Below are 23,839 nucleotides of genomic sequence, written 5' to 3' on the forward strand. Positions count from 1 at the left end.
TAAAGGATAGGATTAAATCTTTAGAGTCTGACATTAATGCTATGAAAGACAAAGTTAAACATGCTGTGGCTGTAGAAAGAGTAGGTGGTGAAGCTTATGCATTATTAGCTAAAAAGTGTGCTACTATTGAGAAAGAACTGGCTGATGCTAGAATAGAAATAGTGGACTTACAAGCTAAGGTTGATTCAGCTAGACATGATGAGCTTTTGATGCATATGCAAAATTTGGGGACTCTCCATCTAAAGTTCTGACTCTGCTAAGGTTTCTTACAATAGCATGCCTCCTCCTTTCAACAATAATTATACTCCTGTAGAACCTAATATCCCGAAGTCCTACTTCAACCTAGTGTTGATGTTGGTAAATCTCAAGACTCGTCTCCTAAGCCTACTTTGACTGAGGAGACAGCAGCATCTAAAGGAGTTCTTCTCAACCTACCAAGGAAGAGAAATTGAAAGGTGTCGTCCTAGATTCGTCCACTTCTTATGGTCAAAAAGACAGTATTACTCACTTTACACTTCGTAAGAGTAGTAGGGTCTACACTGAGTTAGAATTCCGTTATCATCAATTGACCCTAAGAGGATTGATAAAGTCTGGGATGTTGATATTAAGGATATGAAGCGATTAAGTCAGTTGCGTCAAACTCCTTTACCTAAGCAGTCTAGGGATAGTCAATCTGAAGATGAATTAGTTGTTAATGTCGAAGCAACTAAGGCTTTGAAGCATATCTTAATGCCTGCTCGAAAGAAGTCCCCAAGTAAGTCTAGGATATCACCGACCAAACGAGACCATAAGGATCCTAGTAAAACAAGTAACAGTGGACAATAGTGAATCTGTAAGTACCAATAATAAGGTAGATACAAAGAAAAAACTAAGGTCCTCTCTTGCTTTGCTTGTCATGAAAAAGGTCATGTTTACAGTGTATGTCCTAATCGACCTCGGAGATGGGTTCTCCTTCAAAGGTTTCCACCTCGGAAGGAAAAAGGGGTTGGGTAATGATAAACAGTTTATAAGGCTAAAGAAGTTCAATCTTCCACAAACCGTTTACTATACCTCAACGACGTGAATCTCCACCAAAAGGTTCTTCTCCTATGGGACAAAGATTCACTACCCTCAGTGGGAGTTCGAGTCGGTCACAAACATCTCAAGTCGTAATTCAATTTATAACCGACTTCACTCGAGTGTTAGCCCTCTTTTGGCCTTCATTCCCCAGACCTTCTCCAACGAGCGGTCAGACGTCTTCTCCAGTGAGAAGACAAGTTGAGAATCAAGTCACACCCACGGCTTCTAGCAATGGATATTGGACTGAACTGATTCTCAAGGATGAGAAGGGACGACCCAAACCTATGAAGGTTTGGGTCCCCAATGATAACTAATTTCTCATTTTATGTGCAGGGTTCCTAGGAAACCTATTCATTTGTGGTACCTTGACAGTGGATGCTCCAGGCACATGACAGGGGACAAGAAGCTCTTGTCCAATTATACTGGTATAAATGGGTCATATGTTAGTTTTGCTGGTTCCAAGGGCGGCAACATCACCGGTCAAGGAGATGTCGTCAATGGACAACTAACTCTAGAAAGTTAACTATGTGGAACAACTTACTCACAATCTAATGAGTGTCTCACAGATCTGTGATAAGGGCAACAATGTTCATTTCACAGAAAGGAGGCATACATCTTGAAGCCGGTTTTGTTATTCCAGAAGAATGGATTATGCTCAAAGCTCCTAGGAAGAGAGACATCTATGGTTTAATTTTAGGTGTTGATAATCCAAAGGAGCCCCTTTGTTTGTTGAGCAAGGCAAATGAGTCTGAATCTCTCCTATGCATCGTAGAATGGGACATATCAACTTTCGGAAGATGAATGAACTTATCAGTCTTGGGTTAGTTGATGGTGTGCCTGTTAAGAAGTTTGGGATGGAAGATAAGTGTGTACCGTGTTTGAAAGGGAAGCAACATAAGAATCCGCATAAATCCAAAGTACTCACTCTATTTCCAAACCATTCGAATTACTTCATATGGATCTCTTTGGTCCTGTGAACAAACGAAGCATTGGAGGGATGTCTTACTGTTTGTGATCACTGATGATTACTCGAGGTACTCATGGGTATTTTTTCTGAAGACCAAGGATGAGACTGCCGAACGATTTATGGATTTTGTCAAGCAAGTTGAAAATGTCCATGGAGTCAAAGTTAAGAGAATCAGGAGTGACAATGGTACTGAGTTCAAGAATAATACTATTACTGTATTTTGCTTGACCAAAGGAATTCAACATCAGTACAGTGCACCATATGAGCCACAACAGAATGGAGTGGCTGAACGGAAGAACAGGACGTTAATTGAGACAGCCAGGACGATGCTTGCTGATTCAGGGCTTCCTATTACTTTCTGGGAGAGGCAGTGAATACAGCTTGTCACATTCTGAATCGGGTTTTGACAGTTAAACGGTTTAAGAAGACTAGTTATGAACTATTGCACAACAAAAAGCCCAATTTACAGAATGTTGAGCCTTTCGGTGTTCCGTGCACTTTTCTTAAAACTCTTCCTCAAGGGAAATTTGAACCTAAATCTGAGGAGGGTTTCTTTTTGGGCTATGTTCCAAGTACACCGATTAGGCGAGTGTACAATCAGAAGACTGGCAAAGTAGATCTTGGTACAAATGTCGTAATTGTCAGTCACAAACCTGCTGTACACCTTGGTCCTGCTAATCATTTTGATTATGATGGTGTCTTCACTTCTTTTCGTGGTCCTGTTTCTTTTGCAGGTGTTCCAACAGTGGAGGATGTCGTTACTCTTCATGATCCTTTGGATGGTGGACCGGTTTCTGGTTCTTCTTCTGTTCCTCACCAATAGTTGAGCCTACCTCTGAATCTGGAGAATCTAGTGGGACAAAAGTAGCAGATTCAACCTTAGAGCCTGCTCCTATAGTTCCTACTGATCCTTTGCATGTACCTCTACCTGATTCTCCTTTCTATGATACTGATGACACGGAAGGTGAAACTCAGGAGGAGCCTAACACTCCAGATTACAAAACTCAGAGCAACATGTGCAGACGAATTTGGGAGATGATCTTTCTGTCGATAAGGTTCCTCAAACCAGAGTCCACAAGGATCATCCAGTCAAGCAAATCATTGGTGATGCTTCTGCCTCTGTTCGCACGAGGAATCAATCTAAGAAACCGTCGTGTATGTTTGCTGAAGTTAAGGATACTGGGGCAATTACTTGGTACTTGTATTACTGCTTTATCTCTCAGGTTGAGCCTAAGAATGTTGGAATGGCTCTTAAGGAACCGTCATGGGTTGAGGCGATGCAAGAAGAATTGGCTCAGTTTCGGAAGCTTGAGGTATGGAAGTTAGTTGACTTACCTCCGGGTGAATCTCCTTTAACAACGCGTTGGGTTTTTCGTTGTAAACGCGATGACAGAGGTGTAGTCACTCGAAATAAGGCTCGATTGGTGGTTAGAGGATTTGAGCAACAAGAAGGTTTTGATTACGATGAGACATTTGCACCTGTAGCTAGACTTGAAGCTATTCGATTATTTCTGGCATATGCTAGTTATAAGGGTATTAAGGTGTATCAGCTTGATGTAAAGAGTGCCTTCTTGTATGGTGATATTAAAGAAGAAGTGTATGTCGAACAACCTGCCGGGTTTGAGGATCCAGACTTTCCTAATAAAGTATATCGTCTCGATAAGGCTTTATATGGTTTACATCAGGCTCCTCGATCGTGGTATGAAAAATTGTCAACACATTTGAAGGAAAGTGGTTTTACCAGAGGTTCTATAGACAGCACGTTGTTTATTAAATGGAAAGGGAAGGACTACTTGCTTGTACAGGTCTATGTCGATGACATCATTTTTGGTTCATCTGATGACAAATGTGCAAGGAATTTGAACAGAGCATGAAGGCTAAGTTTGAGATGAGTGCTATGGGGGAATTAACCTTCTTCCTTGGACTACAGGTGGATCAACTGAAAGATGGTTTCTTTATACATCAGACCAAGTATGTTAAAGATTTGCTTACTCGGTTTCGCATGTCTGATGCTAAGGATGCTGTTACTCCCATTAAGACTAATCATGGGTTGTGTCCTGATAAGCCTAATGATCCATCTGTCGATGCCACTCAATATCGAGCTATCATTGGATCCTTGATGTATCTGACAGCCTCACGTCCAGATATTACCTTTGCTGTTTCTATGTGTGCTAGATATCAGGCTAATCCGAAAGAGTCTCACTTGAAAGCTGCAAAAAGAATCCTTCGTTATGTGAAAGCCAAGCCTCGTCTAGGTCTTTGGTATCCCATGTATGGTTCTTTTGACTTTGTAGCTTATACTGATTCGGATTATGGTGGTGACAACTCGGATAGGAAATCAACGTCAGGTGGATGTCAGCTTTTAGGGGGAGAATTGTATCGTGGCAGTGCAAAAAGCAGACATCTGTTGCACAGTCATCCTGTGAAGCAGAGTACATTGCTGCTGGATATTGCTGTTCTCAGGTGCTTTGGATACAGCAACAACTGCGCGATTATGGTATGAATATCTCTAATACTCCTATTTGTATTGATAATAAGTCTGCCATAGATATTACCAAGAATCCGAAAAACTTTAAAGTCACCAAGCACATAGATATAAAGTATCATTTCATACGTGACTGTTTTGAGAAAAGCTTATTCATTTAGAAAAGGTTATTACTGATGATAATCTTGCTAATTTATACACTAAAGCTTTTGATGGACCTCGTCTTGAGTTGTTATTTCAACTCAATGGTATGAAGAATGCCAAGTAGTTTCTCTCAATGCACTTAAATGTATTTTTCGTGTCTTTGTAGTATAAGTTGTACATAGATAGTGTCATAAAAATACAAAAAGAGTTATCTTAGTATAAGTTTGTATATATCTAGTGTCCAAAAAAAAAAAAAGGTTACTGCGCTAAATGAGTAGAAGTGACGATACTTTAGCTTTTAAGCCTGCTTAATTGTAATATAACTGCTTAGTTCAGTGATTACAATTTGGGATATATCGGTAGACACAAAGTACCAAGGTTTCCTTCAATCTGAACTTAAATTATATAATGTTCTTGTGGGAAACATATTCAGATATATGGCTGAGATTGCTTGCTTTTCAGTAATGAATTGATCTAGTCCTTAAATTTTGTGAAAGATCTAGCATTACTATAAGATTTGTTCAATGAATAGGCACGAACCTCTACCAATCATGAACATAAAAGTAAATGTGATATTGTTATGCAAATCAATTATATGCAAATTAAGGGGCTAATGTGGTCTTTGAGATTCGGACAAGTATGTCCTCGGGGTATCTTTGTATACCTAGCCTACCTAAAGCTTCCAACTTGGGATAGGTTGTCAGAAAGTTCGCTACATGGATCTCATAGAAAATCACGGGTTCCTTATAAATCATGAAATGCAGAAGCATATATGTGAAATCACAAAGTAATTCAATTCAGTTATCCACAAAGTGTCTCATGATTGGTTAGGATGTTCTTGAATATATTGAATATTTTTATCTTAGTGCTTGTATCGATTACGAAAGTATATCTGAATGTGGGTTACATAAGTTCGCAAACTATTCAAATGGCATATTAGGCTACTCGGGTTACATGGTGACTGTCCTTGGCCAGGGTATGTCGAAAGTGTCATAACTCAATGGAAACTGGATGTACCGAGTGTTTAAGAGGACAAACATACCGGTAATCGCTGTTGGGTCACGGTTCAGAACTTATAATAAGAGAATTATTTCTCACTCGCAGGCTTATGTAACATGCTATACTGATCTAATCAGCAGTAATCATGCTTAATGTGAATAATGTATAAAGTCTAGTTAATTAGAATTTAGATTAGTTTATTATTCTGCAATTTTTATTCTGTGTTATTTTTCTTTTTAATTGAGTCAAAATAGTATTTTTATAAGTTCTTATTGCACGAGAGATCCTATTCAAATTCTGAGTATATTTTTGCTGAATTCCTTCATGTGAATTTTTAATGAGGTTGTGTAGACTGTTCACAAAGAAGATTTTCTAATATGGACATTAATTTGTTTAAAGTTTAGAAAAAGATCTTTTCAAGTGTAATGTGAAATGTCAAAGTCATTTGAAATCTCATGATTTTCACTTGTCACCAAATTATTAATCGGTTTGTTTAAATTTGTGTGGTGACATTTTAGGGTTTGACAAGAAATGACCTCCCTTGATCTTTTGTTAGATTTTTAGTTATTTCATATTTGTTAACCCTGATTGAGTATGATTGTAACTTGAATTTTCTGCATTATACTGTTTTGTTCTCAATGCGTTGATGAGTTCTGTGGTAAGTGTGCAGTGTTCAGGTTAAGAAGATAACGTTGGAATGCTGACTTCTGTTACTGCATTGTTATTTACATGGATGATATCATTACGATAAGATCCTTGGTGTGTAGTGATAATATTTGTGATGCAGATTAGAGCATGTGAAGGATGAATACATGAACTGGTTTTTGGAATGGTTATTTATTTATGATTCATGTATTTAATGAAAATAATAAATTTGATATTAGTTTCCTTTGAATTTCATGCTGTGATTTATGACATACTTTTGGAAACTTTACTAAGTTCTTCAGTGAATTTTTTTGGATAGTTCATTGTTTGTTAAGTTTTGTAGACGGCATTTAGTATGGGACTTAAGTGTTTCAAGATGGTTTGCTGTCATGCATATCTATGATCCAAGGAAGTTCTCGGTGTCATAATCATATTGGTAATGAGGTTCATATTTAAATTGATTATTTTCAGGATAGCGTTTAAACCATGGGTTTTCATTCAAGATTATAATGTTCGGTTATCTACTTACATTATGATTATGAATTTGGGTGCTAAGCCAGTTTTTAGTACAAGGCATGAACAGGTTGCTATCTAACGAGTTTTTGCTATGTACAGATTGTGATAAAGGGTTGTGTTTTGGAAGATTGCTTGGATGAAACTCTGAAATTTTTGCTGAACTACGGAATACTTTAGATTTGTTCTTACGAAGATAACTGCTATCTTCGTTCGACACACTTTGTTCAAACGAAGTTTATCTTCGTTTGGCTAACTTCGTTTGTGAAGTTATGCCCGACCCATAGTTGGCCCATTGTTAGTTCCATATATAAAGGGGTTTTTCTTCGTTATTTCTTTATCAAACGAAAATACTCTCATTTTCGAGCAAAACCCTAAAAAACAAACTTTTTTCTTTTCTCTCACTTTAATTCGTTTTCTTGATTCATTGTCCAAACTGAGATCTAAGTAAGTTTTTAATGTTCTTTTCATTCACGAATATGATTCAGGTTCCATGTATCTTCGATTTGATTTGTGTTGATTATGTTTATAAAATTCTTGTAATCACTCACCTGGTTTGATCAAACGAATTTAGACTTGTGTGAACGAATTTAGACTTTAGTTCAAAACGAATTTAGATGTGTGCACATGGACTTAGATTTTGAATTGAACGAATTTAACTTGGGTAGAAACGAAGTTACTTTTATGCCTTACGAACTTAGACCTAAGTTGATGAGGAACGAATTTAGCTTAACACCCTTAGGTTTATTCAAACGAACTTAGACTTCGTTTATAGGTTACGAACTTAGAAGATAAGTTTTATAACTTACGAACTTGCATGTAGAGGTTAGTCTTAACGAACTTAAACTTCGTTAGGTGTTAATTTAGGTTTAATTCTTACGAACTTAAGACCTATTTTCGTTTAGTTATTACTTACGAATTTAGCTTCTATCTTCGTTCTGTCTACTTAACGAATTTATTGGTTATCTTCGTTCAGACTTGTTTTGCGAAATTAAGGATTAGGGTTTTTCAGATTTGGGTTTTTCACATTAGGGTTTTTTTCAAATTAGAGTTTTTCAATTCTGCAATCCATTTATCATGATTATTTATATTTGTTTCGATATTGTGATTGGTTTTGCAGAAATGGCTCTCGCTCCTCGTCAATTTGTGAAAAAACACAATCTTGCCCTGAACCTAGATCCAGATCAGCATAATTGCGAACATTTTCATGAAATGTTCAACTACATTGCTCGCTCGCGATTATCTTTTGCTTTTTGTGATTCGCCGAGACTGATTAAGCTGTATATTGATTCTTTCTGGTCCACTGCTCATGAAGTCATGGTTGATGGCCAAAGTTTTGTACGAGCAACTGTTGAAGGCACAACATTTGATTTCAATGCTGAGTCGCTCCGCACTATTTTGCATCTAGGAGCAGAACCAGACGTCGAAGAAGAGGAAGATGTTGAAATGACTTACGAGTTCGAACTCCTTCTTCGCTGCTTTCAGAGAATGGGATTTGTTGGCCAGGTCAAACTTCCTTTTGACAAGAGTGGTTTTCAGGAAGATGGAGGTATCTGGCGTATGCATTGCTCGTCTGTTTGAGCAATCGCAAGGCTGGCTTTGATCAACTATCTGCACAGATTGCGTCGCAGATGGTTGCTTTGGTATATAATCGCCCTTATCCTTTCTCCCGATATTTTTATCAAGAGTTTGTTGATCAGATTAATGCTAGGGGGAGAAAGCGATTTCTTCTGTATCCTCGATTTGTGATGGCTATAGTTAGACATTTTTGTCCAGACTTAGAATATGACCAAGGTCCTCGCTACGTTCTTCATGCTTGGCCTTCGTGTCTTTTTGTTGATCTAGAGGCAAATACGAGGAATGTGGCTGGTCTCCATGATCCACCACTTTTTGGTCACCTGATTAATCCAAACTATCAATCGCGTCTTTTTGCTGATCTAGAGGCAAATACGATTCTGATTCTGGTTCTTCAGCGAGTTCTGTTGATGGTGTTGAGAGTTCTAGGGAAGAGTCTACTGGTTCGGATGTTGGAAATGATGATGATGATGTTGCTAGTTCCGACGATTCTGCTGCTACAACTGCGACAAACACAGATGATTCTGCTGCTGCTGAACGTCGAACTAAGATGATTCATGATATTGCGGCTGCTTCTGAAAGCGATCATTCGCATCAGTCGTTTGATCAAGCGGGTGTTTTGTTTCATAGAGAACGCAGAAGCAAAGCTTGTCACGCTGTTCCAGCAATTTCAGATTCCGCTAACTCAATTCCTGCTGCTGAGATTGATCCTGATGTTGCAGCTCAACATGATTCTGAATTGAGAGAAATCTTTGAAGATATGGAAGACCCTGTGAACAAAGCAAGTTCAGTTACTCCAGTGAAGAGGCAAGGGAGTATTGATCTTCAATATACCAGAATTAAGCGTCGACGTGTTGTTGAAGCTTCTTCTGTAGCAATGCCTGATCCTCCAAGACCGACTGCTGCTGTTGCTCCTGTTCTTGGTCGTCGTGTTGATCTGTTGGAGACCAGGGTTCGCACTTTGGAGTCTGAACTCACTGAGACTCGCGCTGCCTTAACATTTTTGCTCAACTGGGTCAAGAATCAAGGGGGAGCAGTTCCTGAAGAAGTTTGCAGATTGTCAGCGGTTCAACCACGACGTCAGAATGACGATGATGATGCTGATAATGCTGCTGAAAGGAATGTTTCTCGCCCAGTTGAAGATAGAGGAAAGGGTGCAGCGATCGAGGGGGAGACAGGAGGTGATACTTCTCAGCAAGGTGCTTCTGGTTCTGGTGCTGGTCCTTCTGGTGCTCCTCGTGATTCAGGTTTCTAATTTTGTCTATGATAAAGATTGTTAGATATAATGTATAATTGATTGTGTGTAATAAGTTATGACATTTTATGTAATGAAAATGTAATTTATCTTATTTTAATACAAGTACATTTCATCTTTATTATAATTATCATGATTATTCTTTTATTCTGGTGTTCATTTTGTGTAAATTTAAATAGATGATCCAGATTATACAGATTTATTCTTTGATGGTGATGAGCTTGAGGAAGGCGAATTTGTCCCTGAACCAAATCTAGATATATTCAAGAAGCCTTATGGGTTTGACGAAGTATGGGACTCAATTCCTGAAGATTCGTTGATTGATGAGAATAGAGTGCTGGATCAGCAGAGATCAGATGTTAGAGAAAGAATGCTTCAAGTCCCATTCAGCAGCCTAACTCCAATTCTACATTTTGTTGTGTATGCTAAGAATGGTGATGTGTTGATTCCATCTGAATATGAGATTAATGTGACAAGACCATTCAATTCAAATGATTTTCCAGTTTCTCTCAGAGATGATGATTCATTACATATTGTTGATCGACGTGTTCCCGAGAAAAGAGTAAATGATTGGATAGTACATAGGGAAACGTGGAAACCGAATTTGTATTGGACTCATATCTCAGATAAAGATGCTGCAAAGTACAAGACGATCATCTGGAGTTGGTTTTATGATGATGAATTGAAGTTGTTTGTGCTTAAAAGACCAGAGGGTTGTCAGTACTTAGCATGGTGTGAGAGACATTTCAGAAGTTTGTGTGAAGAAGATTTACATGAGCTTGGAAATAACTGGATTATCAATCCAAGCGATGATGGCTTAGCTGATGTGGTTGGTAAGAATCTCAGAAAAGATTTCTGGTTAAGGAAGAATATGAAAGATTCTGATAAACCACAGTTTAAGATCGAGCCAAGATCGAAGAAAAGAGTGGTCAAACCAGATAAAACAGTTGAGTTTGTTCAACATGATATTAAATGCATGATCAAGGTCCCTGCCAAGAAATGGGCACAAGATGTCTTGGACAAGATGGATAATTGGGAAATTGATCGAAATTCTGGTGAAGCCAAGATGTATGCAGATTCAAAGAAGCAGATTTTGTTGAGAAGAGTTTATGATCCGATGTAGCTTGTGAACTTCTTGAGAAATGATCTGAGAAAGCTGTACGATACAGAGTGTTCGTTTTTGCCATTTTGGAAGCATGAAGAAAGTAGATATCGTAAGATACTTCAGCTCTGCTTACATGAAGATATTCATGCAAATAGCAAAAGATTGTTGTTTGATGAATAATCAGATTTTGAAGACTAAGAAATCGAAGGTGCTGCTGTCAAGGGGGAGTTTGTTGATGCATGTTGATGTGACAACAACAACTTAGATTTGATATGTCGTTTAGATTGAGACATTATGTTAATTTATGTCGTATCTATATATGTAATTGATAGATTATGGACTTTATGTTATGGTAATGATCGATTACATGTTTTGGTGTTATATATGTGTGTTATGTATGATGTTTGTTGTGTAATATACAAGTACAAACATAATATGTGTTAGGATTCCTTAAGATGAAATACTTAGGAATATAACTAAGTCTTGTATCTAACGAAGATAAGGTATATCTTCGTTAGAGGCAAACGAAGATAAACTTCGTTTGGTACAAACGAAGATTAACTTCGTTACATGGGCTGGGCAGCTAAGTTCGTAAGAACAAAGCCCAGCAAGCCCAGTTCGACTCAAAACATATATATACGAATGAATACTCTAAAATAAGTATTACGTTCGACATACAAGTACACCAGACACCTAAGTTCGTTCTATATCTTATAGAAACGAAGATAGCATAATACGGCTGATTATTTACTTGATAATTAGCGATATACCAGTTTACTAATCAAACTAGTTATCTCGTGAGGATTCCGCACTCACGACATAATCATAGACGATATCGAGAGCGATCTATAGCTATCGAGGGACTCACAATGGTTTTACTGAGTTGATTCTCCACTTCACTTTTAAATTCCTTGAATGTTTCAAAGACTTCATGTTTATGTTTAATCAAGTAAACATAACCATAACGACTGAAATCATCCGTAAAAGTGACGAAATAGCTAGCACCTCTCCTTGACACATGTCTAAAGGGGCCACAGACATCCGAATGTATTTGTCCAAGTAGCTCTTTAGCCCTTTCCGGTTTATTTGGAAAAGGTTTCCTTGTCATTTTGCCGGAAACATAAGATACGTATTTTTCAAATGATTCATCATTTGTTTTTAAGACACCGTCCCTTTGAAGTCTTTCAATGCGTTTCTTGCCTACATGAGCAAGTCGACAATGCCAAAGATAAGTCGAGTCCAAATTGGGCTTGACTCGTTTGTTAACATTATACATTGAATTATCCTTTGAATCACAACCATGCATATCAATTTCATAAATACCATCACAATCAATAGCATCAAAATAATGAACATTATTTCGAGAAACTGAAATACCAATATCATTAAAAACATTAACGAATCCATTGTTTTTCAACAAAGAAATTGAAATAACACCTCTAGTAATAGAAGGTGCATAATGACAATCGTTCAAAACAATTATTAAACCATTAGGAAAAACCAAATGATAATCTCCGATTTCTTCTACAGCTGCTGGTAGGCCATTTCCCACGAACAGTTGTAAAGATCCCGGCTTCAGTTTCTTTCTCCTTCTAAGCCCCTGTAAAGAAATTCAGATATGAGTACCACACCCAGTGTCGTAAACCCATGAATTCCGCTTAGAAAATGAATATAATTCAATAGTGAAGATACCTGAAGTACTGGCCGAACCAGTCTGCTTCTTCTTCAACTCAGCAAGATACTTTGAACAGTTCCGCTTCCAATAACCCACTTCATTGCAATGATAGCAAGGTAGGTTCTTAGCGGGATGTTCCTTTTTCGTCGGAGGGGTCTTCTTAGGTTTAGGAGCAGCAACTTGCTTTCCTTTACCTTCAGCCTTGCCCTTTCCCTTCGGCTGTTTCCCTTTTTGGACCTTTCCCCCCTTGATCATGAGAACTTAGGGTATAGCAGTTTTCTTTGGAAACTTCTTTTCATACTCATTAGTCATGGCATGAAGTTAAGTAATGGTCTTATTCATGCTATGCATAGTATAATTGCGCATAAATTCTTCAAAATCCTTAGATAAAGACTTGAGATTCATGCCAATTTGAACCGGCTATGCATAAGCATAATTCAACCTTTCCAACTGCTCAAAATATCCTTTCATCTTAAGGATATGAGCACTGACCGGTGTTCCCTACTCGTGTCGCAAGTCATGAAGTTGATCAATGAGATCGAACAACTCCACTCCAGCTTGCTTTTTGAACATAGACTTGAGTTCAGTGAGCATATCACATGGAAATGAATGCTCAAATTGCTTTTGAAGGTCAGCATTCATGCTTCCCAACATCAGACAAGCGACCTCATTATGTCTATCATATGCAGCAGCATAATCCGCCAATTTTTGAGTAGTAGCATTGGCACCGGGGGCAACGGGTCTCTGCTCTTCAAGGACTTGGTATTTCCTTTCAGCTCTCAAAACGATCCTGAACTGACGATACCAATCATTGAAGTTTGGTCCAAAAAGTTTTTTCCCTTTCCAGCATCGACCTAAACGCCGATTGATGTATGTTTTGAGTAGGATTGGTTGTTTCCATATAGAAAACAGACAAAAGTTCAATTATCGGTATTTTTAATAATCATCCTTAAGAAATGTAATTTACCCTTGTTAAATTTATCTAACAAATTACTTTCACTAAGGCTAGGATCCAACTTGACATACAATCATTTCATCAGTTGATCTGCTAGAAATGACGGTATTCAAAAGGTAATCGAGAATCGATAATTGCATTCATGCAACTCCTAGAATTATGGGACTTACAACAACACTGTAAAGGGGTATTAAGTGTTTTGTAAACATGTTTTGTCTCATCTTATGCCACGGGTCAAGGATCTCACCTCTTAACTCGTTTTAAGTCGCCCAATTAAGAACGTGTAGATAGTCCACCGCTGTCTCACAACGAGTGGTAATCTACCTTGAAGAGATACAATTCGCCTACGGTCTCACGTAGGAGCGAAAAGCACTGGCAATTGTTCTTAGCAAAGTGGGTGGCATTGGCTTAACTTTAAATGGTTAATCCATTTGATGTAAATCAAAAGCTTATGTTTGAAGACTCATGCACAATCTTCAAAACATAATGTTTAATAAAATCATTTGTATAGTCTTAAAAACACAAGAGAGCTCGGTAGTTCCATTTGAACGCACAAAGAAGTGCAAGGGCAAAGGTTTGCGATGGACGCAATTAAAAACCCGCCCTTTTAGAAGGCTAACGCACTCCGGCTTATACCTCTCTTATAGTTTGTTCAAATGGGTGAGCCGGTGTATCTCAAGGTTGTAAGACTCCAATTTTATTAATGAAATCTCTATTTCGATAGTTCTTAGTCAAATTTATTTTCAAAACCAATTTTTGCATCACCTTTATACAACTTATAAACAATACAAAAATTAATAAACTTGCTAATTCCGAACTACTTAATCATGTAACAAGTTAAGGTAAGTCACCTAAACATGGTCACTATGGTTCATGCATATGTTTAAACCCGGCTCCCCCTTCCGAAGAAGAGGACCACATGCATCAAGTTACCTTGATTGCGTATGCCTTTAAACAAAATAACCAACAATTAGCACATAAACACATAAACATGCTGACTGGAAATTTCCAGCAGCTTTATGACCCGTTTAAGTCTGTTTCTGGTCCGATTCAGATTTCTACCAGAACTACAAAGTTGTAGCCCTATGAGTCAAAAATCTACAGTCCAAATTTGGATTTCTATCTCTATACCGATTAAAAGATATGAATTTTTTAGTGAACTGTCACAAACCAGAAAAATCACACGAAAAATTCACATAGTCACAGAATTATCTAATAATTAACCCTAATTATTGGATCATCATGCTTTGCAAAATATATCTCTATATATTTGGTAAAATCACAATTAATTTTGCATGAATTCTTTGTGATTTTACTATTATTTGACAACTTTAAATAATTAAAATACACATATCATGCAATTCATCACATAAATCATATTAATTCACAATTCAAAACTTGCTTGAGGGTTTCAATCTTCATTGAATTAGGTTAAATTTAATCAAACAAAAAACCCTAATTTTTTTTTTAATTAAGAACCAATTTTTAATTAATTAAAAATAAGAAAACAACCTTTTAAATATTTAACAATTAATTAAAATCAACCAACTCTTAAACCCCCCTTCAAGTTTTGATCTTTGTAATTAATAGATCACATATATGGCTCATGATACTACTGTTAGAATATAAGCATATATATATAAACATATAATCACGAGTAAGCGCAACGGAAGAATCAAACAAATATGCAATCAAATTAATTAACAAAGAATAGAATTGAGATGTGTACCTTATGCAAAGTTCCAATAAAATTGTAATAATAATGATATTATTATTAAGTAGGGTTTAAAGCAAACCCCTTCACGTTCGCACACTAGACATCCCTTAAACCGTATGCTAGTACTACGATCACGAACCGAATAACCCCTTGTTTAATACCCTAAAACTTAAAACCGAAAACCCCTTGGAAGGAGGCTACGACCGAACTAAAGAAAGAGGGAAGGAGGAGAGAATTTGCTTTGTGAAAGTGTGTCTCATAACCCTTAACTTAACCTTATATTTATAGGGTATAATTAGGTTTAACTTTACTTGGAAAATAAGCTATATTAAGACTTTACAAAGCCTTAACCCAACCGCCCCCCCCCCCCCCCTTTAGAATTAGGGTCCAATTCCATTTTCCAATTTTCACATTTTAATCCTCCTTTTTAATTAATTAAATATAATTAACCCTTTAATTATGTTTAATTAATCATTCCGTGTTCAAACTAATTAATATACTACTTTAATATATCAATTAGTAGTTTAGAGTTACCGTGTCATTTCGTGTGACCCCGTAGGCTTAATTATTTCCGGACATGCGATTTATAATAAAATTATCACACTCCAACAGGACCTGCATATTTGCAAACCATGGGTATGGATCGGGTAAATAAATTCATGGGGTATGTCCGATGTAATTTCGAGTATTCACCCGGAACCATTTTTGTAATTTACCTTATTTCTTGGGGATCGAATGCTGACCTAGATGGTTTGGTGTTGAGCCAGAGGAATTATACACTAGATATTCTTGAAGACACTGTTTGTCGTCCTAGCTCATTCCCTATTGAGCAAAATCTGAAGCTTGATCAGTGTCTTGAAAGTCATAAGACGGATGCACAACATTTCACACGACTTATTGGTCTTTTTTTTTTATATATATTCAAGCAACTCCGTCAGATATTGCTTATTCAGTCAACCTATTAAGTCAATTTGTTTCTAATCTTCGTGAGTTATAATGTTCTTAACTCACACACGTGATTAACAATATTTTAAGATAGAACTTCTGAAAACAGAATGCTACATTCATTGATCTGCAGCTCAAAAGAATATTTTAAGGAACGGGTCATAGGCACACAAGATCCGACTAATTACAAGATCAACAAACATAAAAATTCCAAATTAGAAGCTGGGAATTAAATGTTTAGTTTAGTTCCAAAAGATGTGTTAAAAGAAAATAACCAGCTCTATCATACCAATAATCACTTCAGTTTATAGAGCATATGTTATATGTCTTAGTCATGAACTCATGATACATAATGAGACAAGACCTCAATAATTGGCAGAGTGGCCCTGCAGCCAAAAGATTCAAAAATATTAAACCAGAAACCATCATATCCGATCAGCAAGGTAACGTCCAAGCGAATTAATGGGCTTCTGGGATTTTCTGTCTCCTGCTCCTCTACGCTTAATCTTAATTCGAGCAAGATAATCCGCAGCAATCCATGGAAAACTCAAATTTACCATTTCGCCGTCTCTGTCAGGTTCTTGCAAATCCAATGATTTCTTTACCCAAGTAGGATGATACGTAACATGGTACCAAGCCGACGCCTTCCTTTCATACATCAGATTTCTCTCTTCTTCAGAAATCTGTTCAAAATCGGGACCAAGATGGTCAAACACCTTTCTAAACTCCTTCCTCAATGCACTATATGCATGCTTGATTCTTTCTTTCATTTCACCTTGCTTCTTGCTACCATGTTTGGGCATTGAAGAAATGTGACCCATGACAATTTCTTCTTCTCGAGCCACCTTATACTGTCCAAGAAGCCCATTTAATTGTCGGTCATATGACAACTTACACCCCCAAGCATCATTTATAAAGTTTCCCGTCTCATGAACCTCTAGATCTTCATCATATAGTATGTCTGACGGTTGGATGTGAAGCTCGGGAGATGATGTGACATCAGTGTTGTAACAATCTTTTATTTGGCGATAGAGTTTCCCGAGTATTTTCTTGGATTTATAACTTTGGAATTTCTCTTTGCCCATGAAGTCCGGGTATAACTTTGGTTTAAGCTGGGGTGGCATAGTAACGATCTTACCGGTTTTCGGGAAATCAACGGCTGTAGCTGCTAGTTCTGCAAGTTTGGTGCATCTTTCGTCTAGAGCTCCAAGATCACTAGAATCAGCATGAACTACATGCGCGTTGCAAATCGTACCAAGACTATCATTAACCATGTTCTTCGTGAAAAAATCTATAATGTCCTGTTAGGAATAAAAAGTAACAATGTACACTTAAATCATAGGGACAAAAGGGCCAATGTTTCAACTCCTAATAACGTAAAGATTGAACTACAAAAATTATGATAAAATAATGACTTTATAGAAGGGTCAAACCTAAATATCAAGCAATAAATATAACAAAAGATATCATTGTCAACAGAAGTCGTAGAATTTAAAACTTTAGAAACAACTTTATTTGACCCAGAAAAACCAATATGCATACTTGCATCAGATAACTAGAAAGTCAATCAAGGAAGAAGTTCACCATGGAACCCTTTTTTGACAATGTTTAAAACTTGACCATATTTCCCTTGAAAGAAACGTATTTAGAGTACTGAAATCAAAACTATTTTACGGCAAGAAAACAACAGCAGGCAAATAACGAGATTTTGCATGAGCTAATGGAACTTATAAAACACGTGAAAAAGTTTTATGCAAACAGTAGAGGTGGAAATCTCAACCAATTTGATTATAAATGTATTTAATCTCTAACGGGCCAATCTGGCCATCTGCCGATGAGAAAAATTAATTTATACGGGCTAAAAAGAAAACAGAACAACCAAGTTGAACGAGTCAAATCACTTCAAAATTTCCTGAGGTATTTCCTGAAATGCAAACAACCTCCAAACCCGTTCTATTCTATTAACTTAGATTCTTATTGTGATAATATAAATTTTAACTCATTTTTAATGCATCAACTATTTTTTTTTTTTTTTAAAAAACAGTAGTTGATATATGGGCAAACAAGTGCTTCAGGACAGCCTCACAAGGATTAGAAAGTTACCGGTACTGTCACATTGCGGGGTAACTTTTTAGCTTCAGCAGGAGCATACTCCATAGGCGGCTAGCTCTTTTTGCTAGGCGGTATAAGATTTTCATCCCATGTAACAAAATAAAGGTCACCATCAAGATCACTTCCAGAAGCTTCATCTGTATGAGGGCGGTCTCCCTTCTGAGGAAATATCAAACAATCCAAAAGATGTTCAAGACCTGGAACATCCACAGCCTCCAAAACCCGAATATCACCAGGATGAAGACATGGGTTCTTTGCAATTACCACATTCCCCTTGATCACCGTCAAAGATTTTTTTGTTTCGATAAACCTTGACCCATGTTTAGCAAAGCAACTCTCAACTGAAGGGTTTGATACTTGAATAAAACACTGACCTTGCTCCAGAACACCCAATTCATCAAAACATCCCATTAACCACCGTCCATCATGCACAAAAATTCTCGACTTTTCACGCAAATCTTCTAACTGTGCGACTCGTATACTGCTTAGCATCCCCCGAAGGTGCGGCTCAGTTTCTGGCTTGAAACCTGCACCCAACATGATTGAAGCAGTGTTCCCACTTTCAGCACAGGAAGCTGTAATTACATCATATGCCACAGCGGTATCCTCTAACATTTGGTTCAATCTGCACACCATTATCATCTGCATATCCCAAAAGATTTCATCTCTAACCTTTAAAGCAGAGAGTAACGTTATAATCTGTCTGTTTAAGAACCCAGGTTGCAACGGTGTCCAAGAGCATATTTCAAGAACCGTATGATTAGATTCAAATTTATTCATACTCGGCCTTAATGAGAGCTTGATACTATCACCTTTTTTATCAGGCCACCACACAATTACACCCTTACACCCCGCGTATCTAATCTGGTATGCACATGGCTGATTATCTTTCAATTGCAACTTTTCAGCAACTTCAAGGGCAAGTTCGGGCGATATTTTCCCGATCCCATCGGAGAAAACATATCCATTTCTCTCGACGTCTGGAAGTTTAAAATCAACCTCGTGTCTTGGGACCTCAACAGTTGCATATGTAGATGAAAAGCATTGGCCCATTCTAGCTGCGCATTTCGCAACATTCTTATTGTCAAATTTCCCCATCCATGATATGATATCCTTACACGAAATCTTAGCATTTTCAGCAAAAAACCATGCTGATCGGTCCGGCAACTGATTAGCCGAGAAAGCCAAGAAGCAGTATCTTCGACCACACAAATAGAACCCGTTACTCAAAATGTTTTTCACCCGTCTAAACATCGTCGTTTTTTGGGATATAAAATCTTTAACCATAGAAGCCGGGTAGAAATTGAGCACATGGTTGTTTAAGGTCTTCATACCTTCATCCATGAAAGTAACACGCAAAAACCGGTCTGACACTTCTCGATAATGCCGAAGGACCCGATTTGATAACTCGACCTCTGGTGGTAAACAATAGGCTTTGCTTGGTGTGATTATTAATCTCCTAACTTCTATTACGTCCTTTTGCTCTGCTTGCTTCTCAAGAAGTTTTGGATTTTTTAACAACCACTCTTGAACCTTTTTCAGACAAGTAAACCCATCATACAAAGGGCGACGGTAAGAGCATATGTGCTTCAAAGCAGCCATGTTGACCTCCTCAGGTTGACTTCTCAGAAGATCAAAAACCTTTTCTGTAAACTGGTGTCGGTTAATGATGCATTTGTGTATTACAGAGTTGACCAAGAACAAGATTTTGAAGGGTATGTCTTCTTCATGATGAATACAGTAAAACGGATCTTGCATAGGCATCCCAAATGAGGGCTCATCTTCTACGTTAAGCTTTGTTTTATAATGCTCGATCTCAACACTTTGCTCTTTTAAAAACTTTAGCGCTCTCTTCACTTTCAGGATATCTCGAATCTGGATGGAAGCCCAATACGTGTTGCATCTCCCAATGGCACCGCTAGGGGTGAAATCGGTGGTCCGGATCCATGGATCATCATCATCCAACATCTCAAATGGATAGGTGATGTCAATATCATCATCAGCCGTTCTATAGAATATACAAGGAGCGCATGCCAACTGAAGAACCAAAACCAAGTGATCTTCATGCTCTTCAACAACTTCATACTCTTTAACAACATTCACGTCCCTCAACAAAAATTCGACCTTAAAATTACACTTTATCATTGTGTAATCCTTCGTCCCCTTTAACGAGAAAGCAGTGTCTTTCGTGAAAAGAAACTTACTACTACAATCAAATGGGTCAATAAGTAAGTCAACCCCGGAATCAGGCCCTCTCCAACCAACAACGAAATTATCCCGGCTAGTTAACAGCCCAACTTTAAGACCCACATTTGATAACCTATAGGGTGTTTCTTCCCTTCTAAGTTGATTCATTCTGTAAGGATTTTCCAGGCCTGACCTAACCTTTAAGATATTGTTTCTATATAAGAGTTGACCTTTGAATTCCTTTTTTACAATAGTGTCAACCGAATCAGGATCTATAAAATGCACAAATGCATGGGGTTCAACTTTCTCATAAGCAGTGACCTTTTGAACATTTTCAAGGTTGACATCAAATTCTGGATACGTGTCAGGAGGTGTTGAAGACGTTTTTACCCTGCACCTATAAACTTGTCCACATGTTTTTTCAATGTAGTCCAAAAGCATCTTTGCAGTAACTTGATCATCAAACCCGCCTATACTAACCTGTGTGACCTCCAACTCCTTATCGTTTCTCTCTGAACCCATTTTCCCTTTGATAAATTTAAATGTAAAAGTTGAAACGTAAAAAAAAAGACCGTCTTCTTTGTGTGATCAGTCAACGGTGGTTTAGACACCAAACCTGCAAGAGATGCACCAAAGCTACAATTATAAGCTCAACATCATCTATATCTCCATATGTAGTTTTAATTGCAATGGATCCTTGACGATTTTACATTACAACAGGTTTTATTATTAAGTTTCTATCTTTTTCCAGCAGACTACACAAAGGACCATTCTGTGTATGTGTATCTGATTAAGAATGAAAAGGTATAATTTTAAGTTTCTACTAGTGACTGAAGCAAGCAATTACATGGAGTGGAAAGAAAAATCCCAATGATCAAACGGAGAACTATGCTGATACACACAATTATAGTTAAAGCACATGCACTTGAGTAAAGAAAACAGAAAACTCAGTGATTCGTTCAAGAAGTTTAACAGCATAAGCACAATTACACTCCCATTAACCACTGGGTAATAGCTCAGTGGGCAGCAGCCGCCACTTTCCAGAGGGATCCTGGGTTAGAGTCTTGCTAAAGGCAAACTTGAGATAATCAGGGGATTATTAAGTAGTTAAGATTCACTGGACACTTAGCCTGGCTGGGGATTAGTGGGTACCAAATGGTACATGGGATCAAGGAGTTCCCATCCAATTACCCATTTTATCTTTTTTCTTTCAATTACATTCCCTTTCACTCTCTAGCTCCACTCTCTTTCACTATATCTTTTTCTCTAATTTAATCATCTATATTCAGAGTGAGGTTTCTAACCCAATCGTGGCTTTCGCAATTACGCCTATGATACCCAATAAAGCCATCAAGCTCATTGGGGATGGAATCCTCTTCTAACGAGTTCTTTAATGTTTCCAGCGGATCTAAGTTCAAAATAACGAGGAACAGCTCATCACTATCACCAAGACCAATCTGGCCAAATTATGCTACAATGATCACATAACTAAAATTCATCAAAAGTAACACTCTCCTTACCATGCTTAACAAAATTCCGGGCTTCATACTATTATTATTCATTCTTTTCTTCTTATAAAGATGATCACACTTAGACTAATAAGTTAAATAGAGGCATAATTTCAACAATTATAATTCGCCTAAAACTCTACGGAAGAAAAAAAAAAAAAACAAATAAATCCTTCCTGCATTTACCAAAAAACTTAAAAAGAATCACACTTTATTCATTTTCAATTTTAATTTTGACAATAACGATCAAGAACCCTAAGTTATATATATAAAGAAAACTTTCACTAAACTTTTCATTAATGCTTTGTGTATAGCTGAAGAAATGCATTGCAGAAAGTGTGTATTTCTTTTTGTTTTGTGTTAGCTGAAGGAATACTTTGGTTTTTTGAATTAAATGATGAAACGCAGTTTATAAAGTGTCAGTCCATGTTTCTTCGGTTTGTTTTAAAGGAAATAACTTTTATATTTTTCATTTGGTTCATTATATGTAATTAACCCGTCAAATTGAAAGATTAATGTAAAAGTGTATACGTGACACACTATATGAGCTGTCACGTAGAAGTTTTTGATTGGTCAACCTTAAAAATTTACATTAATCGTTCAAATTTAGCGGGATAGTTGCATACAATGAACTAAATGAAAATTATATTCACACAATAGAAAAAATATAAAAGTTACTTACACTTCCAGATACTTAACCATTATACTTTAAACAAAATGCATTTTTTTCCCCTTGTGATATACTGATATCATATTCTTTGAAACTTTAGTTTAATCACGTATGAGTCGGATCAATGGTTGGAGCTCATGCCTCTGGAAACAGAGGTCATGGGTTCGATCCCTATGTCCAGCAAGGCTGGAGGTCCTTTTGGAAGTCTTTTTCTACCTAGAAGTAGCCTCTCTACCTTTGGTAGGAATAAGGTTGTCTACATATCAACCTCCCCCATACACCGTCGAAGACGGTATTGGGACCCAAAACCCATGGAGGACGGCATTGGAAGTTACTTTTACTTGGATTCGCAAACAAAAAAAAAAGAAAAAAAAAATTAAAAGTAATACGAAACAAAAACATTATTTAATAAAAATTTTGTGAAAGTTTGTTTTAATATATAAAAACAAAAAACATTCTTCTCGTATAGACTTTGTTAGAAGGATAAAGATCATAAAGTTGTAATTTTGTTTTTCTTTTTTAAACAGCAAGGGTCGGATCACGGGTATCTGAACTGGATACCGTGGACGAACCCGTTTCCCTCCTCCGCTCAGCTCACCCGGTAAATGCTCCACGAAAGCCCAGGAAACCTAAATCCAATAAATCTCACACTCAAGGGTATCGAACTTGAGATCTCACGGACAAACGTCCGGATATCTAATCACTGAGGTAATCAGTAAAGGACAAAGTTGGAGTGATCTTATAAATAAGTTAAAGAAATTTTGACTTTTAAATTAAAATAAAATGTTAAGATTTAAATTTGATTTTTTAACTTTAACCATTAATTTTAGCCTAATGGTCAAACTCCTATAACTTTACCTATAAAAGTTTATTTCTTTAAAGTATTTCAATCCTTATTAGAAATACTTGTTTGAAGTATTTTAGGGAGGACTCCTGTTAATACTTAACTAGTGAGGTTTGCCTTGCTTTGCGGGGCTTCAATTACCGTGTTAATGTGGGTTTATTACTATAGTCTACCTGAGAACACAAAAGCAAGAAAATTATGGAAAAAAACCGGAAAAAAAACCCCAAATGGGATCTGATATGACAAAGTGATGTGAAGTATAAGATGAACCAATAGAATAGAACACAAAAGCAAAAAATATTGTACAACAAATTAAGCAAAACCGAAAGAAAAAAAATGAACGGGATCCGATATGGTAAAATTTGAGTAGTAACGCGGAGTTGTAGAAAAGTGTAACATGGCGGTGGTTGAGAACACAAAAGCAAAAAAAAAAAAACTATGAAAAAAATGAAGAAAAAACAAAAAGGAAAAAAAAAAAC

The 23,839-nt window shown here is 37.1% G+C and overlaps 1 protein-coding gene across 1 annotated transcript; it reads right to left on the bottom strand.

Annotated features, from left to right (window-relative positions):
* Positions 1-16,464: 16,464 nt before the first annotated feature.
* On the bottom strand, positions 16,465-20,860 carry LOC122585750 (RNA-dependent RNA polymerase 6-like). Its single transcript, XM_043757877.1, is given in 2 exon segments — positions 16,465-17,340; positions 18,143-20,860. Coding segments are annotated over 2 exon segments (3,594 nt in total).
* Between the last annotated feature and the right edge of the window lie 2,979 nt (positions 20,861-23,839).

The sequence above is a fragment of the Erigeron canadensis genome, chromosome 1, assembly GCF_010389155.1.
Source record: "Erigeron canadensis isolate Cc75 chromosome 1, C_canadensis_v1, whole genome shotgun sequence".
Taxonomy (NCBI): Eukaryota; Viridiplantae; Streptophyta; class Magnoliopsida; order Asterales; family Asteraceae; genus Erigeron; species Erigeron canadensis.